This window comes from Rhyacophila brunnea, unplaced genomic scaffold (genome assembly GCF_057557595.1).
Source record: "Rhyacophila brunnea isolate RB1 unplaced genomic scaffold, BYU_Rbru_1.0 scaffold_17, whole genome shotgun sequence".
Lineage (NCBI taxonomy): Eukaryota > Metazoa > Arthropoda > Insecta > Trichoptera > Rhyacophilidae > Rhyacophila > Rhyacophila brunnea.
Window position 1 is genome coordinate 19,284,490 of NW_028232827.1, and position 13,531 is coordinate 19,298,020.

General features: G+C 30.3%; 2 protein-coding genes across 6 annotated transcripts in view; both read right to left on the minus strand.

Moving 5' to 3' along the window:
* Positions 1-2,794, minus strand: part of LOC147073794 (cytochrome b5-related protein-like) — a 37,654-nt gene extending 34,860 nt beyond the window's left edge. The window contains exon 1 of one of the 2 annotated variants that reach the window (XM_085944243.1): positions 2,268-2,794. In XM_085944243.1, coding sequence (XP_085800369.1) covers positions 2,268-2,335 — 68 coding nt within the window. In that variant the 5' untranslated portion in view covers positions 2,336-2,794. Of the gene's footprint in view, positions 1-494; positions 630-2,267 lie in introns of those variants that run through there. The other variant, XM_085944244.1, reaches the window with a different exon arrangement.
* Positions 2,795-3,260: 466 nt separating this feature from the next.
* LOC147073795 (cytochrome b5-related protein-like) lies at positions 3,261-13,453 on the minus strand. Of its 4 annotated transcripts, none has more exons than XM_085944606.1 (6): positions 13,387-13,413; positions 12,679-13,037; positions 12,046-12,449; positions 9,292-9,483; positions 8,162-8,386; positions 3,261-7,050 (listed from the first exon to the last, which is right to left on the minus strand). In XM_085944606.1, the coding sequence occupies exons 2-6, from the start codon at positions 12,955-12,957 to the stop codon at positions 6,786-6,788; spliced, it is 1,365 nt and encodes a 454-aa protein (XP_085800732.1). In that variant the 5' UTR covers positions 12,958-13,037; positions 13,387-13,413; the 3' UTR covers positions 3,261-6,785. The 4 variants fall into 4 exon arrangements, with proteins under 4 accessions (XP_085800732.1, XP_085800733.1, XP_085800731.1 ...); XM_085944607.1 differs by having other exon boundaries at positions 13,382-13,399; XM_085944608.1 differs by having other exon boundaries at positions 5,295-5,670; positions 6,754-7,050; positions 12,679-13,453.
* Positions 13,454-13,531: the final 78 nt, after the last annotated feature.

Consider the following 13,531-nt stretch of genomic DNA (forward strand, 5'->3'; position numbering starts at 1 on the left):
CTTTATACTTAGATACATCATAATATTATATTATGATTTTTTGTTTCCATTTTAATTATATTAAACAGGTAATAAATTGACATAAACAAGAAAGATTATGAGTAATGACAATGTTTTTGCTTTATTATAAAAATTTACTAAAACATAAACTTAATATAATATCTACACATAAAGAGTAACATAATAAATTTCTCAATTACTTAATAAATATAATTGAAAATTTCAATGTATATTACCTTACTGACATTAGTAACTACTATTGTATTTGCGTACTTAATATAAAAAATATATTATTTACTATCCTCTTCATAATTTATAATTAAATATATTATAGCAAATACAAATCAATACATTACCGTCGAATACATCCTACTTTTATAATAATGTTTATGAATCGATAATCAAGGCTTTGAATTGAATAACAAAATAAAAACCCATTTTTAAATGATTATAACATAAATAGGTAGTGAATAATAATATGATTATAAACTTACTTTCAAATGTAATTAACACTGACATCAAATACTATGAATACACTTTACAAACTATCACAATATCACTTTTTTAATAGGAACAAAATGTAAATATAATTATTACATTCTTATCGCTACCAGACATTGATTCGTACTGAAAAAATACTGGCAATACTACAATTATATCAGTACGTCTTATCGTAATAACATAAACTTGGTGTTCAGTGAACTAAATTCATTTAGGCAGGGTCAGCTGTTTTGACCTAAACATTATTTATTCCAACCGTTCCAATGTACTGTTTATGTTTTCCATTATCTATTTTTATAGTTTTTTCTCATTTATCATAATAATATATTGTTAACTGATAAGATAATGTAATATTACATGTGCTACTAGCTGCAACAACATTGATAACAAATCGTTATCCTAATATTACATTAAATACATACTCGTAATATTATTACATTATATTAATTTGGAAGAATTGCAGCATCACAAAGACCCTTAAAAAAGTCTCATTAAAACGCTGATATTTTCTATCGTCCTTGTTTGTGATTTCTCGATATTTTTCATCTCTCGACATTCGAGAATTCTCGTATCCAATAATATTTATTTTCTAGAGAATTCGAGATTGGTTAATGATTTCTCGAGAAATCAGCTTTATAACGAAATTTCCTATTCACATCGATTTTTATTTCAATTCATCTGTTTTAGCCATTTTCTCAAGATTTGGAATTCACTTTATTCAAGTATTTCTCGAAAATTCTCGATCAGAACCTCTACTTCCAATACGGTATGTCAACCTGATGCATTCTAGATGTGGTGCTGGCGGAAGGTGTTCTACATTCCATTGACGCCCATTCAACGAAGAGCTTGGTATCAAAGGCGTTCTCCAATTATACGTGGTAAAAAGAGATCCGTAAGAGAAGACTGATCTCTGGTAGCGTCGGAATACTTGTTGATAATTCGCCCAACGCATTGAGTCCTTGCACCAGATCCCGTAGGTATGGCCCCCATATCCTGAAGCGAGCCCCCAGGCCAGGATCTTTGACGCCCCCTCCTACCCATCGCAGGGTTAAAGGCAGCGTGATGCTCTTTAGAAGCGTTTTGAAGGTATTCCAGGTAATAATAAAAGACAGTATTCAATATATTTTAGCAATGTTTTGTATTCTTGAATACACCCAATTGAGTTATGGAGTTGTTGAATATCGAAACACAATAATCAAAAATTATATCACATAACCAGATATTTTAAAATGTTAATAATCCAAGTAAAATAGCGCCGCAGGCGACTTTTTTACCATTAGAGCAAATTTATGACGTGTGTTTATCTCACTTATAAGGTAGACGCGCCACGCCGGGCCCCCAGGTTAGAGCCCTGTCATCCCCCCCTCCCCTTGTGGGGGCCATGCCCGTAGGCCTACATCAGAAAAACAATATAAATATTTTGACCACTCGTGATTTGAATCTATGACCCATAGCACAGACGGCTGCTCAACCAACTAGGCAAATGTGGGTGGTGTCATTAAATATATTTCAACAATTTTAATAACAAATAATATCACTCATAATTTTAATAATTATTCTATAAAAATTCCAAAAAAATGGCTGTTCTTCTTTTAATATGCCCACACACAACAACCACTTCTGGGTACGATATGTCACAGGCCTAGTATAAATAGTAGAGTATTCGGATGGATAGGAGAAATGCGGAAATCTGCAGAAACAATGAGGGGCGGTAAGCTAATCAGAGCTAGATGATAATTAGTGCAGGGAATGTAAACCAAATTTACCATACTTCACCGCTTTGCTTTCCCGTGTACATTCTTCCTGCCGACACACTTGCCGGAGTGACGCGCATCCTCCGCTGATCACCTTATCGTGTCTCGTTATTACCACCGTAGATCTCCACATTGTCACGAATGCACTCTCTATGCCCAGATTGTCCTTGTAATAAACACATGAATGGATAACGTTGTTATCAATTTAATCAGTTAATCGAAAAATATTTAGTAATTATTTACTAGCAACATAGTAAAGATGGAATAGACTGGAACATTGTCGAATACGTAAAAATACAATCACTTTCGATTAATTTTAATGGATATTTTTAGTTTGTTTATTATTATTTAATGATAAATTAATTTAAGCGGTTATGAAGATAAACGTAAATAATATTAGGAATCATTTTCATACTGTGTATAACTGGGAACTGGGGGACACTTTTTACAGCATCAAATATCTCAAAATTTATATTATTAAACCAATAACAATTATATCAAATGCACGGATGTTACAAGAGTCTTCGCACGTCTGTACTAAAACCTGTTGCAATCAGTGTTGCCAAATTCAAAATTAAAATTTCAGTAGATTTTGACAAAAAATTCAGTAGATTCCATAAAACATCAGTAGATTTTGGAAAATGTAGTAAGTATATTAGATATAATTTAAGACTATTAAGAATATCTAACAATAACTAATAATATTAATTTATTATAAACAACGATGATGTTAGTGGGTAAAATGGCGCTATTGGGTAGAGTTACAATGCTTTTTTGGTCAATTTAGAAGTTTCACACATCAAAAAAGGGCGTGCGTAAATCATGTCAAGTTTATTATTAAAATAATCATCAGTTTACTTACAATTATGGAAAAACACAAATATCAGTAGATTTCATGAATTTCGAAAAAAAAACAAACATTCAGTATATTGGCAAAAAATATCAGTAGATCTACTGAAATTTCAGTAGACATGGCAATACTGGTTGCGATACCAAAATGTTTTCTAGGTTAAATAACGTGAAACAGAAGAGTATTAAAAAAACGCTCCGGTACTTTTTTTGTTTTGAACTACTTTACTGGAATTTGATTTGGCGAATCGGTCTACTTAATTCTTTTATTTTAATCGTATCATTAGTATAATAAAAGTGGTTTAATAGCGCCTGTACACTTTCATGGATTTACTTTCTCCAATAGTGCGTATTTTAAACTATCGCGATATTAACTGTTTACACGTAAAAGTTGTGACTTTCTCTCCAATCTCATTCTTCAAGCGTAAGCGAGACGCGATGTTATAATCGTATGGTATTATTTAACATATTCCAAGTTTTTAGATTATCGGTGGACGTCAAAATATTCTGTGCGGTGATATGTAATCAACAAACTCGTTCGACGTTTCACATTATATTTATTTTTACATGTAGTATTTTTGATAAAAGCTACATAGCTGATATAATTTTAAAAATTATATATTATCACATAATTACACCGGGAGGTATTAGCATGACACAGTGGCACACTCAGGATTTAATATTGGGGGGAGCCCAAGGAGGAAAATGTAAATTAGTCCCATAGGCTCTTTTTCTTCTTCATATAATTATTTTTACATATTTTCACAATTACACGGCGGCATATTTGTACAGTTTCTCCTAGTTTTTATTAAATTGGAGGCAAAGTGGCGGTAACCGTTGAACCGTCCAGCGACCATGCTGGACGTGTGCGCTTAGTACCTATGCTAACTCAAATAATATCGGCTGTGCTACCCGCATGGTAGAGCTACAATATGTATGCCGAATTTCACTGAAAAAAAAAGTTCTTTTGATTTACACCACCACCGATGGTAGTGGGTGTTGTCGTTCTTTTCGCCGAATGTTTATTGTCGATTTTTGGTTTTTAATATTGATGTTCCAAAATATTAATTGAAAATGGAAAAAAAAAGTATTATTGCATTTAACATAATATACACAAACCTGCTCAACACAACACAGTCTAATTTCTCGTTTATCGGTCTTTTGTCTATTGCACTCGGTGTACCTACACCATGGCCCCCACATCCTGAAACGGGCCCTTAGGCTAGGATATTTGGCGGCCCCCCTACCTACCGCTAAGATTAAAGACAGTGTGAAACACTACAATAAGGTTTTTCAAATTCTGTTTTAGTTCAAATTAAGGGTACTTATACAGTGAATCGAGCGATTTTTAATGCATCTACTTCAATAATGGAGCTGTCGAGTATCGACACATAATAATCAGAAAATATAATGTACAATTATATAATTTAAAATGTCCATGGCCATGAAGTATAATAGCGCTACTATTAAAGCTAATTTATGATGTGTGTTTATCTCACTTATCTGGTCAACCCGACACGCCGGACCCCCCAGGCTAGAGCCATGTCAGCTCTCCCCAGCCATGACCTACACCACTCTGGAATTCGGGTGGACACCGAGAATTTTTTAACAGATCCATTAAGGATTGGGTTTCTAAAAAAACCCGACATTAGTGTTTCAAAATTTTTATGCTAGAAATTTAAATCTAAGAATTTTTTCTAAAAAGGGTGCTGGAGAATTACAAATCATTTTTTGCCATCATTTAAAAAAAAAAAAAAAAACCTTATAAACATATATTTATGGTTGTAATTCCGTTAAGTATTTCACCATGATTCCAAGAGATGGCAGTCTGTGTAAAATCTATTAAATTATTTAAAACAATTTACCACATTTATGATAATGAGTATATAGTGCAGCGTGTATACGCGCTCAATTTCTATGGCTGTCCTTGCGCGCATGAAATATTACGGAGCGTGTAAATCTAATATACTTGTGGCATTAGTGAATAATCTACCTACCAGAGGCAGTTAGCGGAAAATTGTGAAGCATGCAATTTGAGATATTTTTCTGATAATTTATATTTTAAAATCTTTCAATTAATAACTACGTACTTATCTAAAAACATATAAAAGATTTTTTTACGTCAAATACAAACATACAGTTAAAAAACGTTATGAAATATAAATTAGCTAAAAGATTCCATCTAATTATTACATAATATTATTTTATATGGTCATGTGTCTAAAATCTAGTTTTTTCTAATTTATTTATAAGATTTTTATAAAAAAATATGAATTGCTTGAAATATTTTTTATTGATATCAAATCTATTTTCGGTATTATGTTATAACACTTTTTTAATAAAATTCTTAGTTTATCTTGGAAATAATATTTTCTTCTTTTTATTATTTTCAGATAGGTACTTACGTATCGACCCACTTTAAAAAGTAAATTATTAATAAATTGTTTAAAATTATATCCTTCGTGTTCTGTCTCTAGATGTCTCTAGTAGCATGACACTTCCTCTTAAAGCCGGATCGTCGTGATTCGATTAGACCGGTCATGTAATTTGGGTCATTATGATGTCTCTGTAAGTATGGTGTGCATATTATGATACAGTCAATTAAAATGATGCCATGCTTTGCCTAATAATTATTTTGTAAATACATGTAGTTAAAATATTTAACTACCTAGTGAACATTTCCATATTAATATTGTCTAATGTTTGGTAATTCCAGAAAAAACATGTCACTTATTAAATTAGTTCGATGATTTACTACAATATAACGTACCTAAAAATGATGTTTCATATCGATAAATTTAGATAAAAACTAGCTGGGTAATTATTAACAAAATTGATCTGTTGTTCTCATGTTTAATTAATATAAAATGCAATTAATTTTAATTATGACTAGGCTGGCAACTGGAATATATTGTTCAGATTTTTTATATCTACTATATCATCCAAAATGGTGTTGATTTGAAGGCTATTATTATGCAATTATTCCAGGTAGGGCCGTCAAAAATGTATTGATACTGTTTTTGAATCAAATGTTTACAACATTGTAGCGTATTACTTATATTACTTGTATTACTTTCAGCGTAGGTTTTCCGACATCTTTGCTTCAGATGGAGCATATAGATGTGAAATTTAAATTGTTTATATATCGTAAGCAATATAACGGTTGTCCCAATAAGAACTCTGGATATAATTTTGTTATAACTTGCAACATTTATTAAAAAAAAAACTCATATTTTGATTTCAGTATGAAGTACAAACGTCACAATGAATTTATTATAGAATACATGTCTTTTATTTGAAAATTTATATTGGATCAATTTTAGTAGTGCTTTGTTTGCAGGCATTCTTACATAATAATAATAATATTTTTTTTTGTAATGAATCGAACGGGTTTCGGACACAAGATAATGGGTTGTATTTTAAAAAAATAATCCTATCGCATATCTCTCATAGGCACGTTTTAATCCCGTTATTTTGATTCTAAAATAACAATCGAGTTCATAATATTACGCACCATATACCACATTATTTTAATATTACCATTTTGATGACGAACATTATTTCATCTTGCAAAAATCTTTTTCCCGTCTTTTAAATTTAAGAGGTAAATTAAGTTCATACTGCTATAATATTACGAATATATACACACCTACTATCTATACAATATATATAATTATTTCATTATGTTGGCTTATTTTTAGCTAACTGCTTAAATTGACCCAAAACCATGTCCATGTGTGTAGTCATTTTTAGTTCAGTGTTAAATTCTTTGGATGTTTTGTGAATGATGGGATATAACCACGGTAGATAAGCGTGGTCCAAAGTCGGAAATAGGTGATGAAGAACGTGGTCTCCAAAGTTTGTCAGGACTAAAAACTGTGAATTGGTGAACTCCACTCTATCCATTACTGCACGAAGTTGGTGTAATCCCCAATCTGAATCTTGACTGTAAAAAAACATAAATAAAACATCTTATGATAAACATAATCGTGATTTATAAACGCATAGATTTAATAGAAATTTTCATACTGTACTAACCAAATAACTTTGTATTAAACATCGATAGTTTGACCAGAAATTACATATTTTGTGTTATTTTTCGCCTGGATTGCCTACTATAACTATTCGTGTATTACACTCTCTTATATTTGTGTATTTTTTATATATTATTAATAACCATCTTCTTGCTTTTTCGTACAATGTGGTTATTAGTAATTTTGAACAATCACAAGCACCGAGGCTTTGAGAAAATCACATAAATATATTGTGATTCACCAGGATCGAACCCAGAGCTCCCGGATGGAAGGCCAGCACCTTATGCACTGCACCACGAGAGCTGCCCGAATGTGTATTGAATGAGTAATAGTTTTCACAGAAAGTTTTTAATAAATTTATTCGAAACCCTATAAATATAATTTTCAAAATAATAATGAAATTCAACGAAATATGTGTTATGTAATTTAAAAACGTTTTTTACAAGTTTCATCCGCTTGTTCTAAGCCAAAAAGTCAGTTCTTGATCGTTATCAAATATTATGAATACATATCTTGCCTTATTTTACTTCATTTAATGACTTTTCTCATAGGATTGACCTTTAAGACAAAGTAAAGTGTTAAGATAATTTCTGCTGTGGTATCTGCCTCGAATTATAAACAAATATTTTTTTGTTAAATACTTTATATCACTGGTATAGTTGATACAAATCCATAGTATGTTATAAATAATAATGTCAATAAATATCAGTTAATAGATTTTGACCGAGAACCTAAAACCGTAAAACCGTTATTTTTGTCAAAACAAAAACCAGAACCGAACCGAAAAAAAGTACCGGTTTATTTTGACCCTATTTTAGTGTCAAAATAAAATTTATAGCTAGATTACATAACATTATAGAAAAATTCTCAAATAAGAAAAAAATAGCAATATTTTAATCAACAACTAAATGTGGTGACAACTGACATTGCTACTAATTCTCTCAATAATTATTGTCTACTTAAAATGACAATATACTTTTGCAACATCTATTATCCAAAGTAAGGTTTATAAACTATACTTACTTTGGGGTATCGCCGTCATGAAATACATCTGGATGGTGATGCGCTGAAAAGATTCCGATTAAAGAAAACATAAAATTTCCTATGTGCACAATCACCATCCAATCAAATATAGTCATTAATGCGCTAGTATTTCCAAATACCATCATAAAAAATGGTAGGACAAACGGGACGACTGCTGTCTTTTCCACTTTTTGATATTCGTCAACAAACAGGAACCTGTACATCCTGTAATCAGATAGAAATAAAGTTTACATCATATAAAAAAATCGGGTCCGATTAGATTATTAAAAACACAACATTGTACTTGAGTTAAATATAACGTTCGTTAAACAATACGACATTTTTATTAGAAAAGACTATCTTTATGTTAGGACTAAAAAAGTTTATTACTGTAAGATAATTTTTGATGGAATCAAAAAGTAAGATCTCAGAATTAGTTCAATCAAGCTTAAGATACATTTAAAAAAATGTAATTCAATCATAAACACATCGTAAATACGTCATCATCATAGATGAGGACTTTTATTTGCTAATTAGTGGTTAAATAATATAAAAGCTTGAAAACGTTAAATTCTGGATTTATCATCCACATCTACGACGAAACGATTGGTGAAGATTTTAAATACACTTTATATTTTTTTGAATTACCACCAAGTAAACGATGAATCTTTTAAAAAAACATTAATTTCGAAGACGTTATAAATTAAATACATAATATTGGAAACACAAAATTTGAATTTAATCCAGCCACGGGACTCAAACTCGTAGATTTAGGCGTGGACACTTTCTTCACTAGGTACTCCACTAGGTACTCCATTCCAGATATATATGTACAAATATATATATATATATATATTATTTCTATATAAATAATAATAATACATCAAAATGTACAATATTTTTCGTAAATAAATAAATACAAATGAGAATGTGGTTGAAAAACCGACTTCAAATACAATTTAATTATGGTGAATTTTGCAAAATTACGTTCATGTACCTATTTAAGTTATTAATATTACAAAATGTCCATTTTAATTATATTGAAATTTTGTACCTAATACATTCGGTAATATGTCAATTAATATTATATAGGTGTTTTATTAGTAGTCAGTACATTTTTTTATTTATACCTGTTGGCAACGATATCTTCTATGGTAAAGGGTATCAGAAGAAATGAATAAATCATTGACCCATATCTAATGAAAGTTGACTTAGTTGTTCTCGGCATCCACTGAACAAGAGGTTCGATTTGGCTGATTTCAAAATCCCACAAAGTGTTCGTATATAGATGATGAGACAGAGCATGTGTCTTTCGCCATTCTCTAAAAATATAATTGCTGTAATAAATCAACTAAACCTATCCTATTTTTATATAATATGTACAAGCTGACCCAAAAATAAGTAGGCTCTATTAGAGTGGGCGGCCATTTTTGTTTGTTGTGAGTTTAAATAGCACTTTATAGTGCAAACCAACTGCACCTATATAATTTCAATACTATATTGATATCTGCAACCAACCATGATGAAGCCCACTTCAATTTAACTGATTTTATAAATAAACAAAACATAAGCTCCATGGGACCAGAAAACCCAAAAATAAATCACGAGAGACTATTGCATCAAAAATCGTTTATTTGTGGTGCAGAAGACCATATTTTTTTAAAACATCAAATATTTTATCGTGACTGGCGAGTGAATTTCAACTTTTACGCGACGTAAATGATAACTCTGTAAGTAATTCTAGTATTGGCATAGTATGTTCCCATATCTTAGAAATCAAGAGCATCATTTATTTGTTCTCTCAAGGTTCATAAATAACCAGCTATAGGTAATGCCAATTAAGTGGATATCAGATAAGTTAAAAGGGAATATTCTTTATGATTTTTTAACCATGTCCGAAATATCATATGGGCTCATACGGAGTGGAGCTTCTAATAGGATTTTTTGTCTTTGCGAGAAATGGATGTTAGCCATTTGCTCAACCTATTAGGTCCATACTCTGAGTTGTCAAACACACACTGAAAACAACATGTGAATTTTGCAACATACGCGATTCGAACCTGGAATCATGACATCATAGGCCGATGCATCATCTTCTCGGCCATCGTGAGTATAAGCTGATAATATGGGCTTAAACGTAAGTAATGAATAGGCAAACTCGTAATTTAAAACATGGCATTTAAAATGTCATAAAAAAGCAAAAATTCGTATCATTAAATTTATCTGAAATTATGATTAACTAGATGTTAAGTATAATATAGATAAAAATTACAATTGAAAATAAATCTTTAAAAAATTTAGTTATAAAATATTATCTATTGGAGGCTTCAATTATTTGTTAATGACTTTTGGTCCTCTGTGTATTTCTGTAGGTATATATTATTGGTTATAAGATTTATGTATATTATGTTGTTTTCAATTATAGATAAGACTTTAATGTGTCTGCATTAAGTAATTACACCAACATAAATATATAAAATAGTATTATTAGACCGTGACCCACGAGACCTTGAGTGATCAAAAAAGGAAACAGAAAATAATCTAAAAGTGTAACCGGTCCCACGATTTAATCTAAGGTTCAGGTGTGATGAGTGTAGACACCACGTTGATATTGAAAAAAAAAATATGTTTTCTTTATTTCATGATAGATTTATAAACACTTAAATTGCCTAACGAGTACAATCCAGTGTACGAACACGAAACATAAATTTTTGATATTAGTTAATTATATTATTTTATGCTCCGGACGCCTAATTCGACCCCGTGATCCCGAGAATAATAAATATGTCATTGAAAATTCGTCTATTATTACAAATTTGAGTATCTACTTTATAACATTGCATAATTCATGAGTTTAGAGCTAAATAAATGCGTTACACCTTGGCTCTGGCTATTCATATGAAAGTATGGTATGCGGATAAAATTCTTCCAAAGTCTAATATTATACTGGATGAACTTGATATAGGTATGACTTCTCTGGAATATAATATATTTGATTTATATTGATTTTAAAACACAAATTAATTATTATTATGATTCAGAATATCTCAGAAACATCCCTGTAAGATTTTTTTTTAAATATTTTATCTAATTTGTATATTTCTTAAATGTTATATAATTGCTCAATAACGATATAATGAAAATTAACAATTATTACAAATTATTATTGTTTAATTTAAAAATTTCAATGCAGTCTTAAAAGTAACAATCGTGTCAAAATAGTTATTTTATAATATGATCTGTTCATTTAAATTAGACCATATAATTACCTAATTCAAACTCTTGATGATCATGAAGCTACCAAAATTAATAATAGAATATTTCAATGTAACATATCTTATTTTATTACTACTAATAATCAATTTATGTAGTAATCACATCGGAGCTCTTATAACCCCTTATTAATGACAAGTATATTACTATGAATTTTGTTATTTAGATAAATCGTGTTATTTACTGACTTTTTTTGTGTATAACTAATTTACAATGAGCAGATTTTGTATTTTCTGAAATATTTCAATATCGTTAACATCAGCGGTTTTAACCGCTCTACAACATTATGATTATAATATAAAAAAAACCAATGCTAATTTTTAAAATTCGCTCAATTTGACTGCGGTATAAATACGCCACACCTTATTATTTATGTGTCTCTATTTTTATCAAAAGGGATTTTTATTTTATCCCTGAATAATTTATCTACCATAACGTAAATAATATTATATAAATTCTGAAATTAAAATATAATTTAGTTTTTCCGTGAATACTCTCCCACCCCCACACTTCTTATGTTTATTTACATTACACTACACAGTGTTTGCGTTTAGCGATGTCAGGATAATTTATTTTATGACAATTGGTGTAAATATATATGATAATTTTACCTGTACGACATGAATCCCAGATTGAACAGGTACATCCTCCAATTGTCTCTCTGGTGTAAAAAGTTATGCGCGGCAATTGTCGTCCACGTCAGCAAAACTCCGGAAAGAATATAAAGTAACACCTTTGCCGGCATCCAGTCGAGTCTACTCACCAAAATACTAACTAAAAAGACACTCAAAGCCAGGGCCTCGACTATCCTTTTTGATTTGGATTCTAAATTTTTGGGAACTATCCCCAGCTCGTTTCTTACGCGACCTTTTAGGGTCCGATAAAATCCGTCCGCTCTGAATGTGAATGGGGAATTTCGCGGTTTTTTAGCTTTCCTTGCGAGATATTTGCATAGCATCTTTTCGGGGATTGTGGATATATGATGAGCCTCAAAAGCCTCGGTTATATCAGTACCCTGAAATATATATACAACGTATCATTTTACTGAATATTATTCGTTACATTACAGATTTTTCATATTAAATAGTGTATCGAACATATATAAGTATACATTTATCCTCACAGTAATAGTGTAAACGTATTATTATTATTTAATTCATAGAAATAAACTACATTAATTACAAGATAATTTAAGGAATAAAAACATAATATTAACATAAATTATTTAAAATTTTCCGACTCACTTTTGTAAACATCAACCAGTCTCTTCCTCCAGGATGGCTGTCAATGAATTCACCAAAGTCATACAAGTCATCGTGAATCCTCCACAATCCTTCAGCGCCGTCATCAAGAGTCTTTCCCAGCAGCCATTGGTTTCCATCTTTCAAGTGTTCATCCCTTAGCGAAGGGTAGGTATATTCAGGAAAACTCGACTCACTATTATCGAAGTGCATACAATTGTGTGGCTTTATCCCTAGTATCTTAGATGCATTTTCATATAATGCATACAATACAATAGCCATGATGCTGTTTTAATTTAAATTAACTATCCCTTTTAAAGGTTTTGAAAGAAACTTTATTTTGTTATTTGAGTTGTTTTGTGCTATAAATTTAAAATGTTTGAAAAAGAAATAACCATCAACATAATAATCTCAAAACATCAGTATAATTAATAATTTATCACTTTTCCCAATCAAAAAATTGACAAAGAAAATTATGTTTTGTATAAGTATAATATTATTAAAACTACTTTATACACACTATAATTCACACATTGCACAATTTTTATTTTTTCATAAAATATATACCTTTCAATTAATTCAATTAAACTAATAGTTAAGCATTTCATAAATATTTCGTGTAATTATTTGATCAATATATTATGTTTTGCATCGAGTAATGTTACTAAGATTAACTATAATATATGACATATTATTATAACCATACAGTACAATAGTAACTTTATTTTGGCGAACAACCTCCGAATTCAGATGTTTCGGTTGAAATGGGGAAACAATATTAAGACTTTCGTACATATTATTAAATTTAAATATTTAAATCCTATGCACATTGAATGCGGTTTGTGATAGTATATTT

What these genes read in the sequence shown, in the direction of transcription:
- LOC147073795 (XM_085944605.1), bottom strand. Translation starts at nt 12,957, where the DNA reads ATGGCTATTGTATTGTATGCATTATATGAAAATGCATCTAAGATACTA. An exon ending in CTGGGATTCATGTCGTACAG is followed by an intron (nt 9,484 to 12,045) that starts GTAAAATTATCA and finishes TTATATTTTTAG; the next exon opens with AGAATGGCGAAAGACACATG. An exon ending in GAAGATATCGTTGCCAACAG is followed by an intron (nt 8,387 to 9,291) that starts GTATAAATAAAA and finishes ATCTGATTACAG; the next exon opens with GATGTACAGGTTCCTGTTTG.